This window comes from Xiphias gladius, chromosome 9 (genome assembly GCF_016859285.1).
Source record: "Xiphias gladius isolate SHS-SW01 ecotype Sanya breed wild chromosome 9, ASM1685928v1, whole genome shotgun sequence".
Classification (NCBI taxonomy): Eukaryota; Metazoa; Chordata; class Actinopteri; order Istiophoriformes; family Xiphiidae; genus Xiphias; species Xiphias gladius.
The window spans coordinates 2,858,214-2,886,011 of record NC_053408.1 but is presented as its reverse complement, the minus strand read 5'-3'; the positions used below and the strand labels follow the sequence as shown (position 1 = coordinate 2,886,011).

The window sequence follows — 27,798 nt, the reverse complement described above, 5'->3', positions numbered from 1 at the left end:
TTTCCCTGAAAGACCAATCCCGCCCTCTCCCTCAAACCGGCTGGACACTGACGGGCCTTGCGATTTCGGCGGTCATGGGTCAGTCAGGTTGAACTCTACATGAAGCAAAGGAAGTGGGTCTCTCTGTGACTGGGGGTAAATGTGTCTCCTGCTGTTTCACCATAAAAATGAACCAAATCCCCGCAGCCAGGTTCCAAAATCTGGTGGAAAGACTGAAACCAGAAGAGCGGAGGCCGTCGCAGCAGCAGATGAATGCCCATGGTTTCGGACTGAGATGTCAATATCGACAGTCACCCGTGGGTGTAATGTTTAGGTGTCCACATACTTTTGGCCATATGGTATAACTGAAAAAACAACAAAGTGCATTTTCTGCGCAAACATCTGGACACACGGTCGAAGCTTTACCATGAAGTCGATGTTGGTGTCTTCGCTGCGGAAAAACTCCATGAGCTTCTCAAATCGGCTTCTCTCTGCACAAACCTGAAAAACAACAACAGTTAACATCAGATCGCAGCAGGAGCCCGGAATTAAAACTGCTGACGCTTGTGCCTTTGGTTTGTTCTCTTTATTGAGAGTTGTGATGAAATGCTGCTTAGTTAAATCCAGGCGGCTTCCTATGAGACGTGCTACCGGTGATGGAGGAGACCCATGAGCTTGTTCTGTCGACCAGGTCTTCTCCACGTGTTCTCACATGGGGGCAGTGTGCGCACACGCAAACGCGTTCCGACACAATCCTACCTGCACAAATCACGGGGTGTTCAGAGGATCTGCGCGTCAGCCAACATGCAGTCTATCCGAACAGCTCTGTCATGACAGAGGACCCGTTTTGGTCGTGGATTTTGTGTCAGGTTCGGCCCAGTTCTGGGGCAGGCACGGACCACGGCCGTGGCATCGTGCAGGGTAACGGCCGTTGGTCCCCGCGGTCCGGTGTACTTTCCACCCCGACATAAACACGTGTGTTTGCACGTCACTTTGAGAGAGAAATGGAGACAAATGTGGATGAATTCTAACTGCGTTTCCCCCCGGGTCGTCCACCGGCAGCAAACTGCCCCGTGTTTGCCGTCTTGTGCTCCGCCTCCCCCTTCTTGCCCCGCGCACGTCCGCTAAATAAAGCTTCCGGGCGGCCTGCGCGACCCAAAGCGACGCCCACGTCCCGCTACCGGGCGACAGGACTAACCGGCTCCTGGCTCGGCGCCCGCCCGCCTCCGCCCCGCGACCACGGGCGCCCCACCGCCATCTCGGCCGGGCGAGGGTTGGCGTTGCCGGCGGATTGGGTACACACACACACACACACACACACACACCGCCCCAAATCCTCACCAGAGCACCAGATGAAAACAGTCCCCGACAAATACACAGTTTACTTCTGTTTGAGTAACATTTGCTAAAAACTTGGGTGTTTTCATGGGGAAATAAAGGGTAACGCTAGCCTTATCCTTTACGGCCTTCCATAACACTTAAATATGAAGTGTGTGTGTGTGTGTGTGTGTGTGTGTGTGTGTGTGTGTGTGTGTGTGTGTGTGTGCGCGCGCACTGTGAAACGTTGTACTGTGAAATCAAACCCCAGTGTCTTGTTGAAATAAGACGAAATATTCTGGTTGACCAGCGACGTTTTCATACATCTGAGACCCGGCTGCTCTCTGTTGCTTCTAATTATTACTTTTCTTACTGAGTTTTGTTGTTTTGTGTCAAACGGCTCCAAACTATTACGAGTAAACACGGCTGTTTCTCTCATAACCTGTGAGTACATCGGGTATTGCGTTGACAGGATTTAACCAGTTCGGACCCCGGTTTACCTTCACTCGATCCAACACACACAGTTAGTTAACAGCAGGAATAACAGTGAGTTATTCCTGCTGCCGGAATAACTCACTAGAGCACCAAATCTGGATTAATCCGCCGCTGAAAATAGTCCCAACACGTGCACTGTTTCCTCCTGTTTGGGCAACGTTTGATAAAAACTACAGCACCCAGCTGTTTTAAGAAATAAGTGAGCCTTTAAAAAAAAAAATTGTAGTATATAAACTTATATAAATTATATCTTTGTGAGGTGTTGTTGAAGATTTACATCTTCAGTAGGAACCAATGGGCTTGGAGCTTTGAGTAGAGAAGCCAGAAAATACGGAGGAACATCGGTGGTTTCGGTCTTTTCATGGGATTCGTTGACACTAAAAAAAGTAGCGAATCATAATTTTATCATGTCGTGTTTTATTATACAGGTACGATACATGGGGTCTTGTAGAGCTGGGATATGTGGCTGAAGTGAACATTATGACATCAATGTTTGTTGGTGTGTTTTGTTGTATGGGCTGATTGCGTGACGGATTTTGTGAGCTGGTTTGAAGTGTACTGTGGTGCTGGGAATGTTGTGTAGCTTCAGCTGCTTCAGAGAAGCTAGTGTGGATCCTAATTATTGAAACAGACCTTTCTCTTAGCTGAAAGTTCGACTTGTGATAGTGGCAAAAGCACAATTGTTAGGAAACAAGATCATTTCCTCAGCGGTCAGTTTTCCACAAAAGAAGAAAGTTTATATTCAATTCAGAATATTCAAATCAATTTGTTTCTGCTTCTGTCTTAGTGTCAACTCCCCCTGGATCAGACCGCAATTTGAGAAATATCTGACTTGTACTTACACACACTTTTATTCAAATAACAACTGTCTCTGGTGGAAGACTCGTAGAGCAGCCATCCAATCTAATTAAACTGCTGTTTTAAGTGTTCCTGAAATTTGGAGCCAAAATTCAAACAGCAGTTAATGCCAGCAGCTCCGGGTTATTGCAAGGAAATTGCATTAGTGGTAAAGATCTGAATCCAGAAGCGAATGTGGACAGTTGACGTTAGAGTTCATTCCCTGCTCACAGTCAGGACGGATTCAGCCTGTTGCGGGGCAGCTTTCCACCATCGCCGACATTTACTAAAAATAGAAAACTCCTCGTTCAGGTTTACGCTCCTTTCTGTCTGCATTGTTGAAGCCACAGGAGGCGATCTGTTGGCAACAGTTGCCGCCTTCTCAGGCAGAGATGAGAGAAAGCCAAGGGGAGGTCAAAGGCCGCTCAACAAGTGTGTCGCATATTTACGCCTCTTCGGTCAGTTTTATCTGGCGCTGGGACAACTGGAGGGAGCAGCTGACGGCAGGGCGGGAGGGTCTGGGGCTCCCCTTAACCTGCTTCTCGATACATTAAAGGACAGACCGGTATGCGGGTGCTGTTGCACTAACACCACCTCTATGTCAAGAATAAGACCGGTTTAAAATAAGGTCCGAATGTGAGCCGAGTCGCCCCCGCTGATGCTTGTAATATGGGTCATCTGTAGGGAAATCAACGGAAGCGTAGAGTAGAAACGGTTCACCTGTGGTACATGTAGCGTGGTACATTATCTTTATGAAGCCTTGCAACACCATTTGCTCTTATCATTTGTGAAATGACGAACCATTTCAAAACACCTCAACTGTGCTTCCAGGCCAATCTCAGACGGGACTAACTGATCCTTCGTGGTTAGAGCTCGGCATCAAACTGTCTGAAAACCTCAATCGTTTTTTTTTAAATACTGGCTGAAATGTGTCCGTAGCACCAGTTATTAAAAGACTCCTAGAAGCTGTCAGTGAACCTCTGGTCTCTGCTAAACTCTGTTACTTATTTCATCATCTTCCTTTGACTCAGTAGATCCTGATTTAAATCAAAATTTTGTCAATTTTAGTCTGTTTTATTTAGGCAGCCTTCTCGAATGGCTGCTCGAGTTTAGCACGTGAAAACTTTGGCCTCTTCAATTCTGGGGAAAAACTGGGGGAAAACAAGGGTTATATTTCTTAAAGTGAGGTATTCAAATAAGTGTGGTTTTGTTACAGATACCACAACTGAGGCGCCAAATCGATTACCTGTACTGAAAATTTTCAAAAGAACATCGGCCCTTTTCTTGGTAAGAGTGAGTCATCTTGTAACTAACCAGACCGGCAGGATGAACACTGGATCCGAAGTATCCTATCTCACAGGTGAAAAATACAGTTATGAGGTCTTAAAAAAACCAGTCAGGCGCCCATGTGAACACCGAGGTAGGTCTTAGCTGCTGTAATGAATTCGTCGTCCTCACACCTGTTTGTTGCAAGCCTCTCTGATTTAAGTGGGAGGAGACAAAATTCGCGGCCCTCGCTCTGAGCAAAAAACCCTTTCTAATCTTCAGCTTAGATTAGTGTGAGGCAGATGCGTAAGGCAGGTGTCTCCCAGAGTTACAGTCTTTTCAGTAAAAAAAAATTCCTTACTTGCTTTACTATGACTCTGCTGCACAAAAACACTTTGACTAACTCACACCGAAGCGTCGTGTCAGCTTCGAATAAACCTCGGTGTTACATTTTACACGGAACAAGGACTGCAGATTCTGAAACTGGAAGCATGTTAGGGAGAGATGTTTCGACGCTGTGTTTGCAAAAGGAGAACGGATTAGACCCAGCAAAATGTTGTTTCCGTTTTCATACAGGTACCTGACTGTTGTTTTTGGAAATGACCTACAAAAACCTTGTAAGGTAGCTCAGCAACCACGCTCACTGCAAAAAAAAAAAAAAAGGAGAAAAACAGAAGTGATGTGGTCCAGTGTAGTTTCACTCCGGTACCTCTTTGAAGTTGTCGAAGGCGGAGAGAATAATGTCATGGCCTCCTCTTACCAAACACACAGCAGCCAGCAGCTCCAGCACCAGCGCCTTAGTCCTGAGAAGTAGAATTTATATCTACATTTATTCTTGGTATTTTGACGGGGTTTTTTTTTTTTTTTTTTTGTATGCATTGACCTATTCGATTTCTCACACACATTTTTCAGTTCCTGTTTCTTACCTTGGGTTTCCGTTGTTGAGGCTGAGTGTGATCTCATTGACACAGCAGGGGTGATTCATCACCAGGTTGAACCCAGACTGGCAACACACACATAAACCCAAAACAAAATCGTAAGTGCCAATCACTTACTCCAGCTATTGGAAAAAGGGTTTGCACTTTTAAGCTTGAAATGAGGCTCGCGGCTGGGTGTTTCCCCGAGCGTCTGCCGGCAGCTGCGACGCCGACTGTAATCGCATTCAAACTGGTACAACCACATCACTTACATTCTTCTTACGGCAATAATATAATTTAACCTCGTCAGTTCCTTCCGGCTATAGGAGTCAATTTCTGCCAGGTGTAAAAAAGGCGAATTAGTATTAAAAATACTAAGTTATGAGACAGTACGTCAAAATTTTGACTTACACAAACCCAATTTTGAGATTTACTAAGTCGACATTAAGCGATAATAAGCCAAAATCATAAGATATTAAGTCATATCTATGAGATGAGTTATATTATGATCTTAGGCTGATGAAATAGTATCTTAATTATGATTCAGAAAATTATAATTAAAAATTATAAATATAAATACAGAATTTAAGTCTGAATTTTGACTTTCTGTCTCATAATCTTTACTTAGAAAGTCACATTCGTAACTTAGTAACTGATAGTTATGACTTAGTTTCTCTTAATTCTGACGCAGAAAATCTAAATTTTAACTTTGTGACTCATTATCATGACTTACTATCTCTTAAATATGACTAAACTTTTACTTAGAAAGTCAGATTTTTGCTTTCTATAACTTAATCATGGTCAAAGTCAGAATTTCGACTTTGTATCTCATAATCTTGAATTTGTTAGCAGCTGATAATTATGATTTAATTTGAAACTGAAACTTTTAACTTTTTAATTTTAGACTAACAAGGTCAACATTGTGAAAATGTACTTCATAGTTATTTCTTAAAGTCGGAATTTTGACTTTGTAATAATCTTAGTAACCTATGACTTAGTATCTCTTAAACAAGATTTGATTTTGACTTAGTATGTCACAATTCTGACTTAAAAGGTCAATCATTATAAATTTTGACCTAGTATCTCATTACTATTTTTTTTTTAATTTTTTATTCCTAACACGTTCCATCCATTTTTTCTTTTCCCGGCAGAAGTGGGCTTCCATACCTCTCTGTAAAAACAACGATTAAGGGAAACTACACGCTGAGCGGGTGGTTTTAAATACCTGATAGTTCATGATGGCACGTAAACACATGATGCAGAGGTGAACGTCATCTTTCTGGCTCACAGCACGCGAGTTCCTCGCGACTTTCCTGTTTTGGGGAGAGTTGAATCTGCCAGTTGAGAGTGTTGCCAGTTAGTATTTGTGCTCGGATCGTATGACAGCAAAGCAAAGTACACTGAGAAGACGTAGATCAATGCGGATCAAATGAGTGCCATAGACAAGCTGGACGCTCCCACCGGTCTAATGATACGTTGGAGTGTGTTTATCTTCGGTGTGAGAAATTCCTCAGGTTCAAACTTGAAGAGGTCACGCTTAAACAGTCTGAACAAGAGGCCACCAAACACAAACGTGTTCACAATGACTAGAATGCGGTCGCTTCAGATCAGAAGGATTAGATGTCTGAGAATGTGTGTGTGTTTGGTTGCGTGTGTGTGCGCGTGTGTGCACTCAGGTGTTCATCTGCAGTGTAACGTCTAAACAAAAGACAGAAACTCCCATTAAACCTCCAGAGTTCATTTCATGAGCCACAGGTGCTGAGTGTGGTTTGACAGCTGCAGCGACACTGCTGTCACAACTTACAACTAAAAAACATGTAGTATAAACATTATTGTCTGACTTTTGTCAAGTTAAAAGAGTTTCTTTGACAATTCAGACATCAAACCAGTGACAATGGGTTGCCGTGATATAACCAAACGTCTCCTAGCATAACCTACTCTGTCATTCCGGCTACATTATATGGACAAAAGTATGTGGACACCCCTCTTCACATATTTTAGTATATTTTTGGTCTGAGTCTTAGACATGGTTTTCCCAGTTTTCGCTGTGGTAGAACTTGACTATCCTTGACCTCAATCACATCTAACCCCTTTGGGGTGAACTGGAAACGTGGATCCATCTCCCAGCATCACTAATGTTCTTGCGGCTGGATGGGAGCAAATCCCTGCAGCCAGGTTCTAAAATCTGCTATTTATTGCACATGGTTTTGAAATGAAAGGTTCTTCTATAACATGTGAGAAAAATGTGTCCAAATACTTTTGGCCATGTAGTGTCATTAAGTGGAAAAACCCACGTTCCTACAGACTTGATGGAGCAGCTCAGTCTCTCCCTTCAGTTCTAGAAAGCAGTGATACAGAACTTATTAACATCAACAAATCCATTACTTACGAAGCATGAACTCATTATATACTTTGCCTCGTTGGGAAATGAAATCCGCATGATAAACCTGTGTACGACACTGATCCTTACGTACAGCATGTGCACACAAATCTGCATTCATTCTCATCTGGGAAATCAACCGCGGCAACGCATTGCCCTCTTGGCGTCTCCATGCATCTCACCGCTAACATCGTCTCGTCACCTGACTGGGAAGGCCTTGCTGGCCTTCGAGGCGCTGTGAGAGGGGGAGTCGCCGGCACTTCTGCTCAGGTCTTCCGCTGACTTGTCCGTGTTCTTGCCTTTGTCTGCGGGCGCCGGGCCATTGTCCAAGGCGTCTGCGTCATACCTGCGGGTCACAGTCGTGTGAGAAGAGTCAGAGTTTGCTCTCGTGTAAATGTAACCTCTGGTGGTATTCATGAGATTGTTTGATACAGTGACGGAAAAGTGACGGTGTGAAAGAAGGTAAGACGTAAAATAGTTCTAGGAATGTGCAATAATTCGTATTTCAGGCTGATACCTACGTGACAGCGCTATGGGCAAAGGACAGATAGTCCACAAGAACATCTAAGCCTTGGTTTTCCTCGTTTAGGAACTCCTGAGCCCAGCTGCAAAGAAAAAAGAAGTTTTAACTCAGTGGCTCTGCTGTAAACATTGACAAACTCCAAGCGATTATGTAGAATTTCAAGACTTTCGAGTCAGAATTTATCAGCCCGCCTTTAATTTGCGTCATATAATCAGCTTTTCTCATTTCACAACGGTCTGAACCCGACAAAGCCTTTCTTCTCACGTGGCAATTGGAGTAAGACTCACCCAATATGGTTGGTCCTCAGGGAAATCTCCAGCTCTCTCAGGATCTGAGTGGACTCCTGGACACGTCTCTTAAACTGAACAAAACACATGCAGGTGGTTGTAAGGTCAGTGAGTCCTTACTTATCCAGAAAATGTCAAAGATGCCAGGGCATTTCGGAGCAACGATTTGTAACCTGGACTCTATAAACAGGCACATTTAAAACCGGTCACATTAACGGATCAAAGGAAGGGAGGGAAAATAGAAAGAATCCTGGCAGACTTTCTGGCCAGGACGTAAATTTACACATTTTCACTGGGTCATCTAGTTTCTCTCTGGACTGTAAAAATCACTACAAAGACTAAAACGATGCAAAGGGACAGCTGAGTGGGATTGTAGTCAGAAATGAGGAATGATCGAACAACAGACTGCAGACTGGATCCCTGAGTGATAACTGCATTTTGTGACTTGTGTTTTTATGCTTCGACGTTTTGCGATGATGGACAGCTCTATAAATGGAACAAGGATCAACCAGCAGGGCACAGCTATACATTCATAATGGCAGCTACCGGAGACTATTTCTGGAAAATGCTACTGCATTAAATCAGCTCTCTGAAATGAGTCTGAATCTAGACATTGAGCTGAATTTTAACCAGCGCTTTACGTCACTAACCGAACGAGAAAGGCTGCATAGTAGAAAGCCAGAGAGCAGTTATTACAAGAAGAGTGAGGTGAAGTTTAGAAAAAAAGGCTTGCAAGCTTTCAGGTGGCCCAGGCAACCTGTGGAACAGATGCAGACTGTATGTAGTAGTTTTTTTCCCATTTGTGTCTCTTTAGACTGACTGTTTAACCACCACACTCACTGACGGAAACCATAGATAACCATAACCATAGCTTCTTCACTCGGCCTTTGGACAATATTCAGAAATGCAGCACGAACACAACGGGTTCTTCCCGCTGTTTCTTCCCTTTGAAGTGGCTGGTTTGAGAAAATAAACGCTATTTTCTTTAATGAAGCGAAGCCTGTGAGCTGGTTCAGTTCTGCTCTCTCTGCAGTGCATGTCCAACACGAGCGTTTGTATCCAAGCCGCTCTCTGCTCTGCCCTTTGCCGCATTGCCTGCTGCAACGCCGCTCACCTGAGGGCTACGCTGCTGCTCACCGCCGCTGCTGGCGGCACGTTAAAGCGCGCCCTCTCCCACCGGCCTCACCCGTAACCTCTGAGCGTAGCCCTGACAGTCGAGGCCACATGTGTTTTTCTTTCACCACGTGTTTGTCACTCCGATCAGCGGCCGCTGCTACGCTGCTAAGCTAGGCTAGCAGGATTAGTCTAGCTGCTTTTGTCCTCTATCATGGTTGGATTTAGCTCCTGCCCCATTCATGTACAATAACACACTGAATTGCTAAGATTTCGCTTTAACAACATTGACATTTTTCCATTATAGGAAACAGCTAGAGGGGAAAAGTAAGTTAATTCATCCAGCTGTCTACTTGGCTGTAGCTCCTACTAATTTTACATATTGTTTTCATTGTTAATCAAAAACTCTACTCTTAACTCAATTTTGACCAAATGCGTGGTTACTGCATTTTGACTTTGTGGGGCAGTATATCACCCTACCTCACTGTATTTGGTATAGTGGATGTTTTTTGACAGATTAGATCTCCGGTCTTCATCTAGCCTGCCGCTTGCCGTTCTGGTTCTAGATAAAGACTTGAGACACACATTCTGTCAAAAATAGCCACCAGACCCAGTACGGCGAGGTGGGGTGACATACTGCCCTTGGCCGTTGGCGTATGCTGCTGTCAACAGAAAGTCAACCTCAAACTGAGACGTGGGTCGTACCTTTCGACTGACTCCTCCGTGATCTAGATAACTCTTCAGCTTCTCCAAATATGCAGATGGTGGATTCTTCACTTGAAACCGCTCCTGCAGATACAGAGACAAACACACACACACACACACACACACACACAGAGGCAGACCTGTAATTATTTTTGATTGCTGTACTGCAGTGAGAGGAAAGGGGGGGCCAAGGGGCAGGGCTCAGCCGGGGTTTCACACAGGCAGTTTGATTACACAGCAACTCTTATGCAAATGGGTTTGATCCTAACAAGCTTCCAGAAAATCTTCTGTGGTGCAGCAGTTCTACTCACACGCACTTCAGCTACACCAGTCCCACTCATGCCCTTTAATTAAACAGTCTACTTTGACGGTTTCTGTAATTTGACGAGGGAAATGACAGTAAAAGCTTACAAGGATCAAAGTGGATTTTTTTTGGCTTCAATTATTTGTGCAATTATAATTATCTTTCAATTAAGAAAAGCTGCATGAGCCACTCCACGATAGCGACACGTGTCCCCTTTCACTCTCCCCTCCGGACACAAGTTGTTAGGGACCTACCTGTGGTTGCTACGGTGTCCTGCAATATTGATGAGCTTCCTCATGTGTGCGTGTGTGTGTTTTTGTGGGCTGGGGCGTTTTCCTGTGTTTGGTATTCGAAATGCATCAGTATATTGATTGACCTACACTGGTCATAAAACCACTGTCCGTAAAAGCAAAATGGCACATTAATCGTTTTATTTTATTAAAAAAAAGAAAAACTAATTCAAAGTAACCAGGATGGCAGACTGTACAGGCAGCGTTGGTGGAAAACATTAGCAAAATCTGGAAAGCAGACCCACCTGGTCGCAGATCAGGTCCCACTTTTTCTCGCTGTCATACTGACTGAGGATCTTCACCTTGTCTGGAGGAAGGTTCATCGTGTTCTGGAAGTGGAAAGGAAGAGAAAAAAGAAATGCAGGCTTTTGAGGAAAAAACAGCAGATCTGCCTTATGGGAACTGTACAGTGAACCTGCTGCATGAAAGAGAAACATACTGATGATATGTGGCTGTCACTTTTCCCTTTTGCCATTTTTAAGGCAAGCCTAAAGACTTTTGTAACAGAACCTATTTTAAAGTCCAGCTGAAATCATTAAAGTCACCAACATGATTTTCAGATGTTTTTTTAAAAAAAAAATACATTATTCCTGTAAGGAAGAAAAAAGATCTCTGAAGAAACACCAGAAATGCCTGTTTTTGCCACGGAGTGGGAAACCTGGTCGAACCGGACTGACAGCTGAGCTGGCAGGACCACCGAGACAACATGAACACGTTCTCTGCGCGTTTTGTTGGCAGTGATAGCAAAGAGTAAGCACCATAACATCGAGCATCTAAACTGACGGATGCCGATGTGAACAGTGAGGATTTTTAACATGTTCGTTGTGTTGCAGCTTTAAAAACGGATGTCACCAGTGCGGGTCGTTCGTAAAACAAGTCAAAGTGCGAAACAAGGCATCGGTCCGTGTCTGTAGAAGATGATAGCTAAAGTCTGAGGCTCTTTTTGTGTCTCAGGCTGCCGTCGGTTGTTGGACGTCGTCTCCCTCAGCCAATGAGAGAACGGTGATGGTAACTGCTTAATAAAAATTAAATGATTTGATTGGCTGCATCCAAAATGCTCTGTAGACAGAGAAACAGTCGTGTTCCCATTGGTGTGTGTAACGTTGGTCGTTTGGCCAAAACTGAAATATCTCAACAAATATCGGATGGACTGAAATGGAAATCGGGAACAGACACCCATGATGCCCAGAGTTCGAATCCTTCGGACTTTGGCGATCCCCCGACTTGTCCTCTAGCGCCACCAGCTGGTTAATACTTGTGGTATAAAGTGAAATATCTCGACAACTACCGGATGGATGCCCAAAAAAGTTTGTACGTGTTGTCGTCAGGATGAACTGAAATAACTCGGGTGATCCTCTGACTTTTCATCTAGCGTCACCGTGAGGTCATAATTTTAATTTATCTGATACTTTTGTTTATGTACAAATACCTGCAAAACTAACTAACATTCCCATCAGCCTCTGCTGAGCTTTGTGTTTAGTTCTAATTAGAAAATGTTAGCCTGCCAACACGTTAGACCAAGAAGGTGAAACCTGCTAAACGTCAGCATGTTGATAGTGTCATTGTGAGTATGTTAGCATATTGCATTAGCATTTTTCTCAGAAGAGGGCACAGGACACGTGGCAGATCTTTACGCTGCTGCAGAAAACAGAACATGCAACTTCATTTCACTTCAGCACATTTTAGCCGGTATTGTACTTTTTACTCAACTGCCATTATTTTCCGCCTGTAGTTGCTTGAGATTCAGATTATAAAAAGAAAATATGATCAACTAAGAATAAGAATAACGTATAATGCAGGACTTTTACTCGTATGAGTATTTCTACCCAGTGGTGTTGTTACTTTGACTTAAGTAAAACGTCTGATTACGTCTTACGTCACTGCCTCATACTTAAATAAGAGTTTGTATTATTTTCCGTCTCCAGTATCTTCACCAGGGTATATTCTCATGGATCTCAGAATTAGTATTATGTTCTGAACTATTCATACACCCAGTTAATATTCTGTACCTGCAAGCGCTCATGTTAACCACAGACTAACCAGACAGTCACTGAAAACAATGTGATATCAACCACTCAGGGCCCCTGAACACTTCACCGCTACGGATCATTCCTCAATAATTCATGGCTCTGCTGTAAATGATTTCACTTGGACATTAGTCCAGCACCGAGTCACTCTGCGAGTCCGAGGTCTGCGTTTCTGCTTTGTGGTTGCCTGGCCGGTCACCTTCGGTCTGTTGTCGCAACAGATCTGTTGCTAACGATAAACCGTGGCGTCACAGGGTCACCTGCTCAGGAATGGTGATGAGTGACGGATTACCAAAACCACTCCAGTGGTTCGAGGAAGCGATCAGATCGTTCACTTCGACAAAAGTAGCAGCACCACAGCGTAAAAAGACACAAGCAAATCCTACTAAAGTAGAAGAGCAGAAGTATTATACGCACAGTGTCCTTAAAGTACCAGAAGTAAAAGTATTCAGTGGAGAAATATGCCCGTGTGTGTTATACTATAATATATTATACAGTATGAATAGATCATTTTTGCTAATCTACCAATATGTAGGTAACGTTTTACTGGTTTTAGTTGGTTGAGGTGGAACTGATTTTAACTGTTTTATTTTCTGTTGAGCAGTTTTGTCTCTAACGATGCATCATATTTTTACAAGGTATCATATGTTTTCTATCTAAAATCCTAATTTGTAAAGTAACTACTAACTTCAGCTCTTAAAAAAATGTGGTGGAGTAAAAAATAAAATATTTCCCTTGGAACTGTGGTAGAGGACAAGTGTCATGACACGGAAATACTCAGGTAAATTTGTATTTGAGTAAATGTACTTTGCTGTACTATTGGATTCCACCACTAAATTACTCACTAATAACCTACATTTTAGAAAAAGGATTTTCTAATGAGCTGCATTTCTTAATTTAAAGTCAGAATCTGTGTAGGAAAACACAAGCTGACCCCGCGCATTGATAACACTGAATGCAAAGTGCTCACGCTAAACTCTTCGCCGTCAGCTACTCGCAAGACGGAGCTGATGTGGTCAACGGCAAGTTTGTCCATGCGGTTTATGTGAACAAACGGCATCTGTGGTGTTCTTCCCAAAGTTTCTGAGACGGTGAGCTGAAAGATCATCACCACACAAGCGCTTGTACACACCACTTTTCACACCCGTGAATGCACCGGGGGACGTCCCGTGTATTAAAGACATTCCAGCACAGAGGCAGAGGCACATCAGCTGCACTAATCATAACCCACGCACACGTGAGACTGGGCTGGTCGACAGGAGACTCCCACTCAAGGACGACACACAGGCCGGCTCTCACTTTGCTAAATGCTACATATCCTCCTCATATCTTATCTGCTTCCCCTCCTTGCGCAACCCCACGCCTCCTGCTCTCGTCCTGGCTACGGAAACCGAGCAACCCGAGTGTCCATCACGAGCGCAGAGTCATCAGCACAATGTCCAGCAGTGGTGACTTAGTTTTTACATTGGAGCTTTGTTCTTTTCTAAAATGAAAGAACTATAGTATCTGTTATTTTACAATGATTGTTTTTTAAGGTGACGAAATAGCTCAATCAGTAAGCAATTTTTGGAGACATACAGCTACTCATTGTATTCAGTCCTGATTTAAAAACTGAGGGCGTCAAAATCCTACAACATGTACAAAGCTACTGTGTAGACACCATGCGTGCCATGCTGAAAAACAGGGGCACGGCAAATACTAAATGGCACAGTAAATCAATGGTGCTGTGCGCTGGATGTGAGTCTGATAAATCAGGCCTGACGAATGGAGCTGGTGGGTCAATAGGTGCTGGTTATATTTGGCCGACTGGAAACTGAGAAGAGAAAAACAACCCTGGTTTACTTTGGTGTTTTCAGAGAAGCGCTTTAAAAGAGAAGATCAACATCAAACAGTATGGATGTATTCCGATGGATGTCTAGTTAGTTAATTACAAAAATATAAAGCAGCTTCGAGGCTGACTGACTCCTGTAAGCCTGACAGACAATAGTCACAATTTACATGGCAACTAGAGGCCTCGGTCTCACGTCAGGTTCGGGTCTCGAAATGGGCATCGGCAGGCGGTGTGTTCGGGACTCAGTCGAAATAATGGTGATGAAGGAACACGTCACCCAGTGCAACAGTGTGAATCACTGATGTGTTTTTAATAGTTTTTGAACAACAATGGAGCTCCACGGCACAGAGGAATAAGATACGTCAGGGTTTGGTTACACACACAATACTTGTTAGCAGGATCATTTCATTGCTGGTTTTGATATTTTCGTGGGATTTGTTTACAATAAGAAGAAACAGAGAATATCGCCAGAGTTACCTAATAATACGAAAAAGAATATTTTGCATCATGTATGTGTTAAGAGCCAGAATAGCCCGGCTGGCATTTAGCGCGGCTGAGCTATTCTGGGTCTCCGCGGAAGAAAAGAAAGTCTTTAAGGTTATCAGCCTTCCCCATTTGTGTCCAAACACACCACAACAGACTGTACAAACAAGTACACTGCTGCATGTGTTGCACTCAGTATGCTAACATGAACAACTACACAAACAAGCCAAGCTGGAGAGGAGGAGTGCGCGTCAGCATCAAATGTCAGCATCTAATCATATCAACTCATCATTCACTGGTGTACTGCCGAGAAGGACAGAGCCGCTCTACTGCGGCGGGGTTAGCAAGGAGCTGTCTTTGCGACTGCAATGTATAATACAACCTGTGAGGGAACGCAGTTATCAAGCCTGGAACTTTGATGCGTTTAATTTTCATCTCTAGCTCGCCGGTGGCTGCGCTGTCCCTTGTGGATCACTTGATACCCGCTAAGACATGCTACGTGTGAAAGCATGCGGCATTTCCTGTCAAACTCAAATTGGCACTCTCTCCACGACGGCCTGCACAACGACTGCCACGGTATCGAGGAGCCAAACAAATCCTTCCAACTCTGCCCCAGCTATGCTGATTTAAGTGGCATTAAAAAGTAAAACCGGTGACCTCCTACATCAATCAGACCTGAGGCTGCAGACACGTGATGCATCTCTGATCGTTGTGAAAACAACAAACGGGATTTAAGATTATGAGGATCAAACTGGCAGCAGAAGAGTAAGACGACAAAGCGGGACATTTTTACGTCGCTGAATGATGCATGGTGATACATTCCTGAATTCCTAAACATGCTGACTCTCCCAAAAGGCCGGATCAATGGAATTATCAAGCTCACAGAAACAGCCTGCGTTTGCAGCAGCGACTGAATAATTACTGCAAAATCTGGGTTCTCCTTCCTTCCCTCTCTCTCTCTCTGTATCACATGCAATCACACGGAACTACGGCAGCAACGATCAGCTGATTAATCAAATAGTCAATCGACAGAACATTAATTGGCCACTATATAGATAATCGATTAATCACTCTAGTCATTTTTTTAGACAGAAATTCCAAACTCCACTTTCTGGTTCCAGCCTCTCAAATGTGATGATTTGCTGTTTTTCCTTTGCCTTTGACATTAAACTGAGTATCTTTAGGTTTTGGGATGTTTGCTCATTGGGCGCAAATGCTGAAAAAGTTTTGCATTAGAATCGTTCTCTAGCTTTCCTCTTGGCTCCTCAAACACATGGAAAGTTTGGAAATAATATCCTGATAGAGCTCATTGCGTTTTATCATTTTATCTGACGTTATGGATCAAAGTCTGATCATACAAAGGCTCGTCTCTGTTCGTTTGCGATGCTCATAAAAATTCCTTTTAAAGTTGTTTTGTTTTGTAATGACTGAGTATGACGAGAAGTCTTTTCGGGTCAGCGTCCGTGGTCACTGCACCACTACACTGGAGGCTGGTTTCCCATCATGCCAAAGGTGTTGAACGGCGTTGATGTCAGGGCTCTGTGAAGGCCAGTCACTTCTTCCTCATCAAACAGGGAAAACCCCTTCTTTAAAAAAATATCTTGACTTATTAACCTGCTGAGACTGCCAAAAGTGTAAAGTAAATGTTCTGTTTCTCTTTCTACCTTTTTCTTTCTCTTTCTGTCTCTGTCTCTCTGTGAACACGGTGCACAAATCCTCAGATGTACATTTACAGTTCCACCCACTGCCGCATTCCCTGCTGGGAAATATGCAAAGCGTAATGTAAAACACTGAGGAAAAAGTGCTCTGCGTAAATTTGGCTGCGACCGAAGCCTTTGAACATTCCCGTTATCAGAACCACAAACTGTAGCGTGCGGATTTCTGTTGCTTTGATATTGACTCTTTCAGTTAGAAGATGCTGCGGTCGCATCAGATATGAAAATCATAATATGAAGAAAGCGTCAATAACAGTTGCCAACAAAGAACCCCACTGGCTTGTACAACACAAAAACACTGCACGCCCACATGCAAATGAACGTGTAGCCCAAACACACCACTATGGACCCTCCAAATTCACACCAAGTCCGATGGAAGTCTGCAGAATGAGACCAGTGACAGTTTGCGGCGGCCCTCACCTCTGCCTCTTCACACACAGGAAGAAACAGGCAGCCAGCAGCCGGCTGGTTTGTATGCAAACAGAGTATTACAGGATATTTGCTATACACACTCAGCAGAAGATATGGGGGGCCAGCGGGCGAGGAAGGGGGCTGGCTTGGTGGGAGAAACTATCTACATGTGGTGGGATGTAAGGGTGATGCAGCAAACATCCTGGTTGGGGAAGAGAAATGATTTTTGATGCAGCATACGAGCACACGAGCTCAAGCTTAAAAACCTGCAGCAGCTGGCACAGGATGTATACGTATGCTCTTTGCACAGTAATTCATTGCAGTGGTCATCACATGACCCCAACACACCCCCTACACACACACACACACACACACACACACACACACACACACACACACACACACACACACACACAAATCCTTCCACTGCTACACAGTCTGAATTTACTATGCCTACAACTTGTATATTCACCGTACCTAAAAATATCTAACGCAAAGTCACGGTAGTCTGCATTATCTGGATCAGATCAGAAGATACAGTGTACAGTTCAAACTAGAAAGTGACATGTTTAAACATACTCTGCTGCAAACATACAAACATTCTGAATAGCTAAAACCCAGTCTTTTTACACAAGGTATGTGACCTTTTGGTCTGGAACTGTTCAAGGTTTGGGCCATTTTGTCCTTATGAAGGAAAATCTTAACACTACGGCATAAAATGGCCTTTTAGACAAGAATGTTTTTCCAACATCATGTCAAGAGTTTGGGGAATCTGCTGTCCTGTTTCACCATGGCGGTGCTCCTGTGGACAGAGCCGGGCCCAAATAGGAATTATTTTCAGTTTGGTGTGGAAGACCTGGACTGGCCCGCACAGAGCCCTGACCTCAGCCCCGTCCAACACCTTTGGAATGAACCGGACTGTGAACCAGGCCTCATCACCCAGCATCGGTGTGGGACCTCACTCGTGCTCTTGGGGCTGAGAGCAGATTTAATTCCCATGGTTTTGGAGATGACGCGTTGAACAATCACATGTGGGTGCAATGTCCATCCGCTTTTGGAAATGTAGTATATTTCAGCTCCAGATGGCGAATTCATAGAAGTCTCGCACTTTGAGAGCATGAAACCTCTTTCAACACTCAACTGTTCAATTTGAAATACAACTGACAAGACCAAGTTCATGTCCTCTGTGTTGTTTCTGGGAATTTTGGGGTTTTAACAACTCGAGGCGGAGTTCATGTTTTACAGTTACAATTAAATTACACACAAGGTTTTTTTTAGGACCAGGTCTGATATTTATTGACTCCGTATATTTAAAATGGACTGTTTTTGGCAAAATAAATTTAAAAAAGAAAAAGTTAAAATTTCAATAAAATAAAGAGTTTGTGTTTTTCAATCAAAACTATATATCTGGAACTGTGGCTAAACACAAAAAAGCATACGTGAAATTTACGTTTTTTAGATGCGAATTCTGATATTTAGCATTAAGTATCTTGTTATTTTTCTGAAATCTTTATTTTCACATTTAATTTAAAACACTGAAATTTAAAAAATGTTTTTTGGTTAAAAACAGCCCTAGTTTTGGTGGCTGAGTTTGGATGCATTACCTCAGTATTTCTAAAAGCCAGGCTGAAACCCTGCTCCAACATGCTGCTGAACCACAACATAATTCCTATAAAGTTTTAAATTGAATTGATTTGGACCTAATCTTGGCAATCAAGTTTCACTATTAAGCTGCAGGTTTAATGATCTTTGGTCCTGTCCGACCACCAAATGAAGAAATCAGCTGAAATGGTTTGGAGATATCCTACTGACGAAAAAAACCAAAAACAAAAACACATCAGCTCCTCAGAAGAAGTAATTACAGCTGTGGTTCTGCCCTAAGGAAGAGTGTTTTACGTTACACACATCGATTGATCTATCTCAGTGGAGGGTACTAGCATTTATCAGGACTTTAATTGATGGCCATTCACCTTCAGGAGGCTGTTCCCGTACGGATGCTCATTGATAATAAGCCTCGGGCCTGTTTGTTTATGTTTGATGCTATCACATCACATATCAGCTCAACATAATGTCAAAGGCCCAGATGATAAGGCTCAGAGAAGAAGGGAAAAAGGAATGCAGTTAATCATATGGGAAGCTGTCTGGCCACATATTGAACATACCTGCGTTGTGAAGACCCAAATCTGTCTCTTCCTTGTATTTTCGTGGTTGTCACCACATAGGCATGACTTCAACTCATCACTGCCCATATTGTTGTAAACAGGAGAGAAGTAACAGCTCAGTGAAGGAAGTAATGAAGAGAAAATCAAGTTATGGTCGAGGAATGCTGACTGTCGAGGGACATGAGTCAACGATTTTGTCATTATGGCTTTGACAGGAGTGGTGGGGGAAGCCAGGCAATTGAAAAAAGATGGATTTTAATCTAGCATGATACGTTGAAATACTTTTAATTACAGAAACCTGAAGCCGCCCCTTGACAAACAAAAGCCAGCAAGAGGGATTTAGAATTAAACCACAGGTACCACCACCGTATGTTGTTGACCACTAAGTCACTAAGCTGATTAAAATGCCCTCCATAGTGTCTCCAGGCACACTACATAGCTAAAGTATGTGTACACCTCAACATTACATCCATATGTGACTGCTGAACATCCCACTCCAAAGCCACTGGCATTAATCTGCTCCCATAATGGCCTCCACTCTTCTGGTGTCAGTCTCTCCAGCAGAGTTCTGAACCTGGCTGCAGGGATTTGCTCCTGTTCAGCCACAAAGAGCATTAATGAGGTTCAGAAAAGGTTGCGGGACACTGTTATGAGCATTGCAAAACCTCCTAATGAGGTCGGTTGATTTGGATATGGGAGAGTGCCGTTTGTGTCCCGTTTCCCACTCGTAGTGGACTGTGTTTTCTTTTAACCCAGACCACAATTGTTCTCTAACCAGTAGATGTGCATAAACCTAACCCTGACTTAATCATAGTGGTGACAGACCAGCGAGCGATCATGATCATAAAGGTCCCTTTATTGATCCCACGCAGGGAAATTGAAGTGTCACGGCAGCAAAAAAAAACAGGATTCAACATTTGGTTACTATGAAGTGCATTGAGACAATAATAGTCACTGAGGATGTGTAACAGCTTTGAAAGGTACTGACAAACCATACCAACAGCGGCGTTGGATCAGAAAATGTTCATTTTTAGAATAAGAAATTATTTTATTTACTTAGTTTAGTTTGAAGGACATTTTGTTGGGCTACTGATTTTGCAGTCAGCGTTCCAAGTTCATCCCAAAGGTGTTCGACGGGGTTGAGGTCAGGGCTCCGGGCAGACCAGTAAAGTTCTTCAACACCAAAGTGGGAAAACCATTTCTTTATAGGCCTGGCTTGTAGCACAGGGGCATTGTCATGTTGAAACAGAAGAGGGCCTTCCCCCGTCTGCTGCTCTAAAGTTGGAAGAACACTACTGTCTAAAATATCATCGTATGCTGTAGGATTAACAGTTGTCTTCACTGGAAATAAGGGGCCAAAGAAGCGAAGAACAGCCCAACTGTGTTGTCAGGGGCGTCCATGGACTTTTGTCCATACAGTGTACAACTACTTGTAACAATCTTCTCTGACAAGTACACTAATGAAATTCAAAGAACGATTCTTTAGACACAAGGTATTTTAAGCTGATTTGAAGCTGTGATGGTGAAAAAGCAAAAGTTTAGTTGCATCTCTTATTAAAATGTAAACAGATCTGACTTCCCCCTATCATTCTTCCTCCAGCAGCTCATGCAGTGAGCGTAATGCTGCAGTAAGCCCCAGTATAAAGGACCTCTTATGTATCTTTCCACAGTGGCATTGTGTACCTGGCACAGCGATAAGCTTGTCCTGAGGTCATGCACATTTCCAACATATTCCAAATTCTTTGTTTCTTTGAATTGTTTGTCTTGCGCTCTTTTCTTCTGTGTGAAATCTGACATGTTCCCTGACCCGCTGTTCAAAATAATGCACGCCGCAACTCACCAGCACCGCACTGAAGCGCTCCTCCAGCTCGTCTTCAGGTGGCACGGGGAGCTTCAGCCCCGCGGTTTGTTTCTGGGGGACCGCGGAGCCTGGAGGGGCCAACACCGTCTTGCCCTCCTTTGCGTGGGGTCCCTCCGCGCTTCCTGCTGCGTTCCCCATGACTGTATATCCGATAGATGCGAAAACCAGGCACATACACGAAAACCCTGCTCTCGAAAATCACCCTCACAGTGCTAGACCCTTTATAATTCAAAAACAAGGCTGTGTCTAGTTGGTCAAAGTTAAGTTAAAGGCTCTGTGTTGCTGTGGACAGTGACCTCTCATCACTTCCATCACCCCCACTCTGTCGATTCACGCCGAAGTGGCACTCATTACCGGTCCATATTCTCAGACAAGGAAAAAGCAGCGGGAGGAAATCAACCCCTTGCCTCTGAATGAGAGTCAGAGCTCGAACAGATCCCGATGCATAATGAAACCCTAGAAAGGAGGAAGGGGATATCCTGAGAGTGACAGACAGAGTGACAGCTGAACGAGTGAAAGAGAAAAGAGGGAGGAGACAGAGTTCAGAGCCTGTAGCTGCGGCACAGGACGAGGCTGCTATAGGATGAAAAACTAGAGACAGGAAGTTTAACAAGGAAAGGTATCACTTCTGTGTTTCCCTCTGCACAGGTGAGGCGAAAACTCTGGAGGAAACTACTCCCGAAGCTGCAGTGCTCTCAGGAAGAGAGACTTAGTTGGGCTTGCATGTGATCTATGGAGGTCCTCTAGCTGCTGTGGGATGCCGGGAGTCTCTGGACCTTTAATCTCCATATCCAGAGGAAAGAGGAAAGGAAGAGAGGAAGGCGGAGATCCAGCATGCGACCGCTCTGTCTATCCGACATAGGGACGGAGAAAGACAGCAGGCAGCAGTGGCATTACCACCGGCAGCAGAGAGCACGGAGAGATCTGAGCTCTCTGGGTCCTAATGCCTCCACGTACAGGCTACACTCGATGAGAGAGAGGGGGGGGGGGGGCAGAGATAGAGAGGAGAGAGAGAGAGAGAGAGAGACAGAGAGAGAGAGAGGGAGGGAGAGAGAGAGAGATAGCGGTGGGGGAGAGAGAGAGAGAGAGAGAGAGAGAGAGAGAGAGAGAGAGAGAGGAATTTGGAGCCTGGAGACAATGAGAAAAGGGCAAATATTTCTTTACTAATTAACAGGAAGCTATAGTGTCAAATTTCTGACACAAGTTTGACACCATAGCTTCCTGTTGATTACTAAAGAAATATTTGCCTTTTAAATAGAAATTCAGTAAATCTGATTCCTCTGTGCCTTAGAGCTCCCTTGTTTACAAAAACTATTAAAAACACGTCAAATGGCCTCACTGTTGCACTGGGTTCCTTTATTAGTATTCGTTGTTGCTGAAAATGCTCTATTTACCCCGGCTTGAGTGACACTTGCTGAAACCCCCAGTGGCCAGGTGTAAAAAACTAACCTCACTAGAAACCAGCGGGCCTGGCGCTGATTGCCGGACTGATACGCTGTTGGTTTTGGTCTTTTTTTGGGGGGGATTCATTGACGATTAGAAAAATATGAAGTCATTCCATAACACTACGATATCAGGTGTGTGTGTGTAGAAAACAGTGGAAATATTGTACTAGGAAATCAAACCCAGTTTATTATCATTAAAATAATGTCCAATATTCTGGTTGAACAGTTGAGGTTTTCTAAGTAGTAAATACACGGGACGTGAAAGGACACTGTGTGTTGGTCACTTCTCAGTGGCCTTTAAACAGTGTTTCTTTAACTACTCTACTTTTTATTAGCTTATAGTGTATCATCACTCTCCTGCCTATTTAATATCAGAAAAAAATGTCCATCACAATTTCCTAGAGCCTGAGGTGATGTTGTCAAATGTCTAGTTTTGTCCAAAACTCAAAACTATTCAGTTTACCATGATGTTAACACAATTTTTCAAACTTGAGAATCTTAAAGAGCGATTACCTGATTATCGAAATAGTTGATTAGTTTTCTGTCCAACGACTAATCAATTATGTAACTAATCATCGCACGTAAGCAAACGTACATTGGTCTCTAGACTTCTAATCGTATCTTCACAGAAACCTAATTCAAAACTGCCGTTTTAAAACCAAAATAGCAAAACTTCTTATGAATTTTTCTTTTGGTATTTGGGACCATTTGAGAATTACATTTACGAGGCCCTGCCTGTCATCACACAGTCGTGTATTGACATGCGTAGGCCGGTGGAGCTGTACACCACCTGAATGACATCTGTGCCTGTGTGGCCCTGGCATACGGAACGAACAACATGCGCGTTGAGTCCTCGGACTCATGGGATCTGAGTAGCATTTGAGCATATCGCAAATGATCTTAATCAACCACTTAAAGGCGGAGACGAGAAAGTCTTAGTCACCTTGAGCGCTGGCTTAAAAATGGTGACCGTGTTATTGAGCAACACGTCTTTTCATGGATAATATTTTCACATTTCATAGTAGAAGCAGCACAGGTGCAAATAACAAACTAGGTTTCATTTTAGCTGCCGCGGTTTCAGGTCCTGTTTCTGTACCTGCCGGCTCACCCGCGCTGTCTGGGCTTACTGGGACACAAGAACGGAACTTAGATATTGTTAATGTCACCAGTGACTCCCGTGCTTTTCCTACCAGTCAAAACATCTGCCGTGGAAAAGGCCCATCAGCGTTCTTATCAACAGTCTTTGGATCCAGACATTCAGTACAGGACATGAGTTTTCATTTAGATACACACAAACCGGAGTCACAGAGTGTGAATGAAAGCAGCAGTGGGCGTCTCACATTCTGCCTTTCCAGAGGTAACAGCCAGACGTTGGCAGCCCACGGAACCAGATCCCTCTGTGATCAAAGCCTCATTCATAACATAACGTGTTGCGTCATCCCTCACGCTACCCTGCGTCCTAGAAACAACAAGCCACAGTCGCAATGAGGCTGCTAAAGAGGATCACACACATAATCAGAATCAGAAGTTGTGCAACTCTTTACTCAGACAGGGCCAAGGGGCTCTGTTAGTGAGTAAGCCTGCAGAGTGACCGGAGTGTTACCGGAAGGTTGAGGCAGCGGTTAATAAATAATGAGTGTCACGCCGACACCCGTATGTCTGGCCACACCTGGTCAGCGGCACACAGGTCACAAGGTAATGAAGCGTGACGCAGTCAGCGGAGGAGCTTTGTTCGCTGGCTTTACAGTGAGTTAGAGTTTAGCTAAATGTGACGATGCCTCTATTGTGAGTTTTCTAACAGATACTGGAACCCTGTCTCCTAAAAATTACTTTTGTATATACACTCACTGAGGCGCTTTGTCAGGGAAACCTGCACAGCTGCTTACTCATGCAATTATCCAGTCAGCCAATCATGCGGCAGCCGGGCAATGCACAAAATCCTGCAGATAGAGTCTCTAGAGTTTAGTCAGAATGGTGTGCAGCATTACATGTAGATGAGAGAGGCCAAAGGTGAATGGCCAGACTGGTTGGAGCCGACAGAAAGGCCACGGAAAGTCAGACAACCGCTCTTCACAACTCTGGTGAGAAGAAAAGCTTCTCGGCATGAACAACACGTCTGACCTTGATGCGCATGAGCTACGTCAGGAGAAGACGTCAGGTTCCACTCCTGTCAGCCAAGAACAGAAATCTGAGGCTGAAGTGGACACAGACTCACCAAAACCGGACAGTTCAGGACTGGAAAGACGTAAGGTGGTCTGATGAATCTGGATTTCTGCTGAGGCAGCTGATGGTTGGGACGGAATTTGGCATCAACAGCATGAATCCTTGGACCCAACCTGCCTTGTGTCAACAGTCCAGGCTGATGGTGGTGGTGTAACGGTGAGGGGAATGTTTTCTTGGCATTTTCGGCCCCTTAATACCAACCAATCATGGTTTGGACGCCACAGTCTATCTGATAGTATTGTACTTGACCAAGTGCTTCCCTTTATGGCCACAATATATCATCTTCTAATGGCTACTTCCAGCAGGATATTCGACCATGTCACAAAGTTGTCTCAAACTGGTTTCATGAACATGACAATCACTTCAGTGACCTTCAGTGGACACCAGAGATTGAGGTTCAAATCCAGACTCCCCCATATGGTTAGATTTAGGCGACAAAAGACCTTTGGTTAGGGAGAGGTTGTGGTTTTGGTTAAATGTTAAACACATTGTGTCTCAAGTCACTTTAGAATTTTTTCCAAATTCTCCCTAAAATGATCCAAACTTAGCTAAGGCTTTGTTGCCTTTAACATAACCATAAAATTTGACTAATGCTGTAGTCAATACAAGAAGATGTTGTATTGCAAGATCAGATATCAGATATTATGTAGAAAACAAATGAAATACGTTGTCAGTTAATATTATAATGATACAATAAAAGCATTTTCCTGGCCAAATTCATCAATTAACAAAATTTCCTCATTATGTTAATAGAAAAAAATCCAGTCAGCATGAAAGTTCCTTCAGACCAAATTTCCTGCTGCAACTTCGTTGCATATAAACGTAAACGGTACGAGACAGGATTGGATATTTGGACAAACTGAACATTATCGCTTCTTCTGAGACGTGCAGTAGTGTGCAAAACGTTTAGGCACTAAAAGTAAAGTGAGGATGTTTTCAAAAACAAAACCATGAACAGTTTTAATTTATTAATTCACTTCATATATGTATGTTTGGGTTTGTTGTCCTGCTGCAGAAGGAATCTGGGACCGATCAGACTCCTCCCTGACGATATTAGATGAAAAGAATCTGAACACCTAAAGTCCCTAAAGGTTTTTTAATCTGGACTGTATGTTACAGAGGTTTGTCCAATTTGGAACCGATTCCACGCACAGCACTGAATTCTCTTTTAGGCCTTTATATTTAACAAAACTTTCTAAAACTACCAGCGCAACATCAAGGTGCTGGATTCAAAAAAACAACAAAGACAAAACATCAAAACATCAGCACAACCATCTCCATGGCACCACATTTATTATCACGGACCTTCGTCAGAGGCCTTTACATTTTGTCATGAAGGCGGTTAATTGCAGAATCAATTAGTCAAGTAACTGATAAGTTGATCAACTTATCAGCAAATTAATCAGCAACTTTTTTGATCATTGATTTATTATTATTATAACAATTATTATTATTAATATTTCCATGTTCCAGCTTTCCCCATGTGAGGATTTGGTGTATTTTTGTATTATGTGATATTAGACTGAATTTCTTTGGGCTCCAGACTGTTGGTGAGATAAAACAAGTGACATGTAGATGTGACAAATCAATGGGTAATTTTATAAACTTCTGGACGGAATAATTCATCAGTTCATCAAGAAAATAATCTGCAGGTCGACTGATACTGAAAATAGTTAGTTGCTTCCCTGTCTCGAAGGCGTGACTGGTCATAAGCACTGAGCAAAGTTGTACAACCTCAAAGAGAGGAGTCGAGTTTTAAAGACAGACTAGGAAACAGACCCTCTGCATCAGGGTGACGTCTAGTGGTCAAATCCGTACATCGCAGCTGGAGAGCGCCCTGCACCGAATCTGTGATTGTTGGGTTTCTGATTTCATTTAAAAACCAGAGAGGAAATGGAGAGATGAAGGGGGCTCGACGAGAGCACTGTTTACAAAATCCTGGCCGTTATTTTGATTTGCACCGATCCTAAAGGTAAAGCTGACAAGAGGGTCGTTTTCTCTTCTTGGTTCTTCTCTCGAAAAGTAAAAAATGTCAAAAGGAATTATAATTTTTATTCAATTAAAAATAGTAGAGCTGCAATGACTAGTCAATTAACCAATTAGTCAGAACAGACAGAAAATAAATGAGCAACTACTTTGATAAGTGAGTACACATTTTACACATTTAGTCACTTTTTAAGCAAAAATACCAAACACTTGCTGGTTCCAGCTTCACATATGTCAGGATTTGATGCTTTTTACATGATAGCAAACTGAATGACTTTGGATTTTGGACTGTTGGTTGGACTACACAAGACAAACGAAGAGGTTATTTCGGGCTGCGTTTTGTCACCACTTTCTGACAGTTCATGGAGAAAATAAAGGGCAGATCAACCGATAATGAAAATAATCAGTTGCAACCCCAACAAATAGCACATGAATAAGAATCCTAGTATCGTCAGTATTTGTTATTGTAGTGTTTACAATTTGCACCCTTCGATCTTAAAAAAACAAAATGAACCATGGCTTAATGAGGTTAGCACAGACTGACTCTACATGTCTGCGCTGGAAAGAGATGTCTCAGCAGCCGGGTGCTAAAATCCACCGGCCCTCTTTTTGCAAAATAGTGTACGTAGTCTAAATACGTATGTACACTAAGAAGTGATGCATACAGATGTGAGACTCACATATTACAGCCCCACGAGTCCAACGCGTGTTATAGTAGGTGGCTGAGTTTAACCATTTGATTCATAAAAAGGCCATGCATTCTGTACAGCTTTCCTATTACAGACAGACACAGTGTAAGTATGATGATTACGCCTGTGTGTGTGTGTGTGTGTGTGTGTGTGTGTGTGTGTGTGTGTGTGTGTGTCTGTGTGAAAATCAGATGACAACTAATTAAAAAATGCTTTGGGGAAACATTTAAGGTATATCTGCTTGTGTACTGTGTATTACTTATAGTGCTGCCAATGGGGTGGGTGGAAAGACGAGTTTTAAAATTATTACTGAAATACCTTGCATCAAATTTTATTTACAGAAGCAAGAGAAAAATATACATCAACACAAACAATCTGTTTAACATTTTGAGAATTAACTATTAAATTACAAAAAGAAATTCAACTGTTTTTACTATGATAATAATAATTATAATAATACGTGCATGCAAATTTGTAATAACACTTTATCACTTGAAACTAACACTAACACTTGTTTCAAGTGATACAACAGTATAGAAAGAAGTTTTGTTT

At 43.1% G+C, this 27,798-nt stretch overlaps 1 protein-coding gene across 2 annotated transcripts in view; it reads right to left on the bottom strand.

The window, feature by feature from the left end:
• Positions 1 to 21,229, bottom strand: part of fmnl1b (formin-like 1b) — a 37,947-nt gene extending 16,718 nt beyond the window's left edge. Inside the window, exons 1-10 of one of the 2 annotated variants that reach the window (XM_040134579.1) lie at positions 20,883 to 21,229; positions 10,659 to 10,742; positions 9,820 to 9,903; positions 8,002 to 8,075; positions 7,713 to 7,796; positions 7,394 to 7,537; positions 6,037 to 6,145; positions 4,821 to 4,897; positions 4,604 to 4,697; positions 406 to 480 (exon numbers count right to left, since the gene is read on the bottom strand). In XM_040134579.1, the coding sequence (XP_039990513.1) occupies positions 406 to 480; positions 4,604 to 4,697; positions 4,821 to 4,897; positions 6,037 to 6,145; positions 7,394 to 7,537; positions 7,713 to 7,796; positions 8,002 to 8,075; positions 9,820 to 9,903; positions 10,659 to 10,742; positions 20,883 to 21,077 (1,020 nt within the window). In that variant the 5' untranslated portion in view covers positions 21,078 to 21,229. The remainder of the gene's footprint in view (positions 1 to 405; positions 481 to 4,603; positions 4,698 to 4,820; positions 4,898 to 6,036; positions 6,146 to 7,393; positions 7,538 to 7,712; positions 7,797 to 8,001; positions 8,076 to 9,819; positions 9,904 to 10,658; positions 10,743 to 20,882) is intronic. The other variant, XM_040134578.1, reaches the window with a different exon arrangement.
• Between the last annotated feature and the right edge of the window lie 6,569 nt (positions 21,230 to 27,798).